The following is a 1,784-nucleotide window of genomic DNA, read 5'->3' on the forward strand; positions in this document are numbered from 1 at the left end:
CTGGGCTGTCAGTTCTTGTCTTCTGCACATATCCTAAAAGTGTAGTTTTGGCCCGGAGCACATGTTGACAGGCTAATTTAGTCGGATGCTTTTACTGCTTAGAGATGGTGGGGACAAGTTAATCTCCCTTACTTCTTTCTCACTCATTAAAACATTTCAGTCATTTCGATCCTCTTGGCTCTGCAGAACAAAACCATTTACTACTGAGTCAGCCAGACAGGCCAGCAGAGGTACAGTGGCAGTGCTTGGCATGTCTCCTGTTCTGTTTGCTTTCCGTGTGAGCCAATCACAGCTGCAAGGCGTTTAAGGTCAACCATGCTGGTTCTCATCGCTGTGCTTTCAGATGGAGAATATGCGCAGCTTCCCGATCAATAGAGCTTATTAGGTTAGACTGCTCATTGCTGTTCTTTGATCTTTTCCTTCCCACACTTTTGTATTTGAAGAGCTTGTTTGAAGAATTCCGCATTCTTTTTTAAGTTCTGAGATAGAAGAGTCAAAGAAAGTGATGGAGGCTGCTTTATGTATGAAATAAGGCAGTTTAATGATTCCCTTTTAACAGATAAGCCACAGAAGGCCCAAATTTACATTTAGCAGGGTGGGAAGATACTAATTACCTTACCATAAAATGAAAACTGGACTCTTTCCTAATAAAGTCGTGGCAGAAAGACCTCTCCCCCGCAGGTGTGCAAACAGAAACTAAACTTAGAAAGCAGATTGGCAAACAAGTCTTCTTGCCTTTGAGAGTGAAAGAGCAGGGTGGAAGGGAAGCAGGCATTTAGAAAGGACTTAGAGGTAAGAGGATGTTCTTGTTGCTAGGAAAATAAAAGCTTTGGTAATTTCTCCTAAGAAAGGGTTGGAAGAGTGAAATACTAGAGCGACAGCAAGTGTATTGGGGAAGGGAACCAGCTGCTTGTCCGATGGTCCAGGGGTGAGTTAAGGGCTGGAGAAATGACTCAGAAATTCAGATCACTTGTTTTGGCACAGGTCCGATGTTTGGGTCCCAGTACCCACAAGGTGGCTCTCAGCCATCTGTACTCCAGTTTCCGGATGTCTGTCTTCTTCTGACCTCCTTGACACCAGGCACATACATCCAGGCAAAAACTTATAGACATAAAATAAGTTTTTAAAAGGCTATATTACCACCTTATCTCCTCCTCTTCTATGACCATCAACTACCACTATGAAGGGTAGCATGTAGATTATATACATACATATACTATGTGAGCATAGGCATGCAAGAGCCAATGTCTAGCAAATGCTATCTCTCTTGGTCCTGAGTACATGCCTCCAGTAACCCTCTCTCTCCTTTTTTTTTTTTTTTTTTTTTTTTTTTTGACTCAAGGTGCTGCTTGCAACAAACTTCCAACATTTACTCAATTTCATTTCATGGTTTATAATTCTCTACAAAGTCAGCCAGTGGAAGAAAAAGTAGACTGCATCTAATCCCTCTTGTCCGTTAGCATGTGCGTTTAAAGAGGAAAGAAAGTAGCGCTGGGAAAGTTGCTCACCGACATCATGTAGTGGTCTTCATTTATTTCAAGTTCTTGTGTGACTTAAGCGCAAAAATAAATTATGCTGCAGTGACATTTCTGTACCTACATTTTTATTTATTTATTTTTATTTAAGGTCTCTTTCCCACTTGCGAATGAATATGCATACTTGTATGATGTATTTTTGAAGCTTTAAGAGATATTTGAATTTCTAATCAATGTGGCAAGAAAGGTCTATAGTGAGGACTTATTTTCACAATGCTGTAGTAATACAATATCTATATTTGAGTACTC

At 40.4% G+C, this 1,784-nt stretch overlaps 1 protein-coding gene across 1 annotated transcript in view; it reads left to right on the forward strand.

Annotated features, from left to right (window-relative positions):
- Aga (aspartylglucosaminidase) overlaps positions 1-1,577 on the forward strand; it is an 11,146-nt gene extending 9,569 nt beyond the window's left edge. Inside the window, exon 9 of the mRNA XM_005362602.2 lies at positions 1,343-1,577. Coding sequence (XP_005362659.1) covers positions 1,343-1,443 — 101 coding nt within the window. The 3' untranslated portion in view covers positions 1,444-1,577. The remainder of the gene's footprint in view (positions 1-1,342) is intronic.
- The last annotated feature ends 207 nt before the right edge of the window (positions 1,578-1,784 follow it).

Source organism: Microtus ochrogaster, linkage group LG7_11 (genome assembly GCF_000317375.1).
Source record: "Microtus ochrogaster isolate Prairie Vole_2 linkage group LG7_11, MicOch1.0, whole genome shotgun sequence".
Taxonomy (NCBI): domain Eukaryota; kingdom Metazoa; phylum Chordata; class Mammalia; order Rodentia; family Cricetidae; genus Microtus; species Microtus ochrogaster.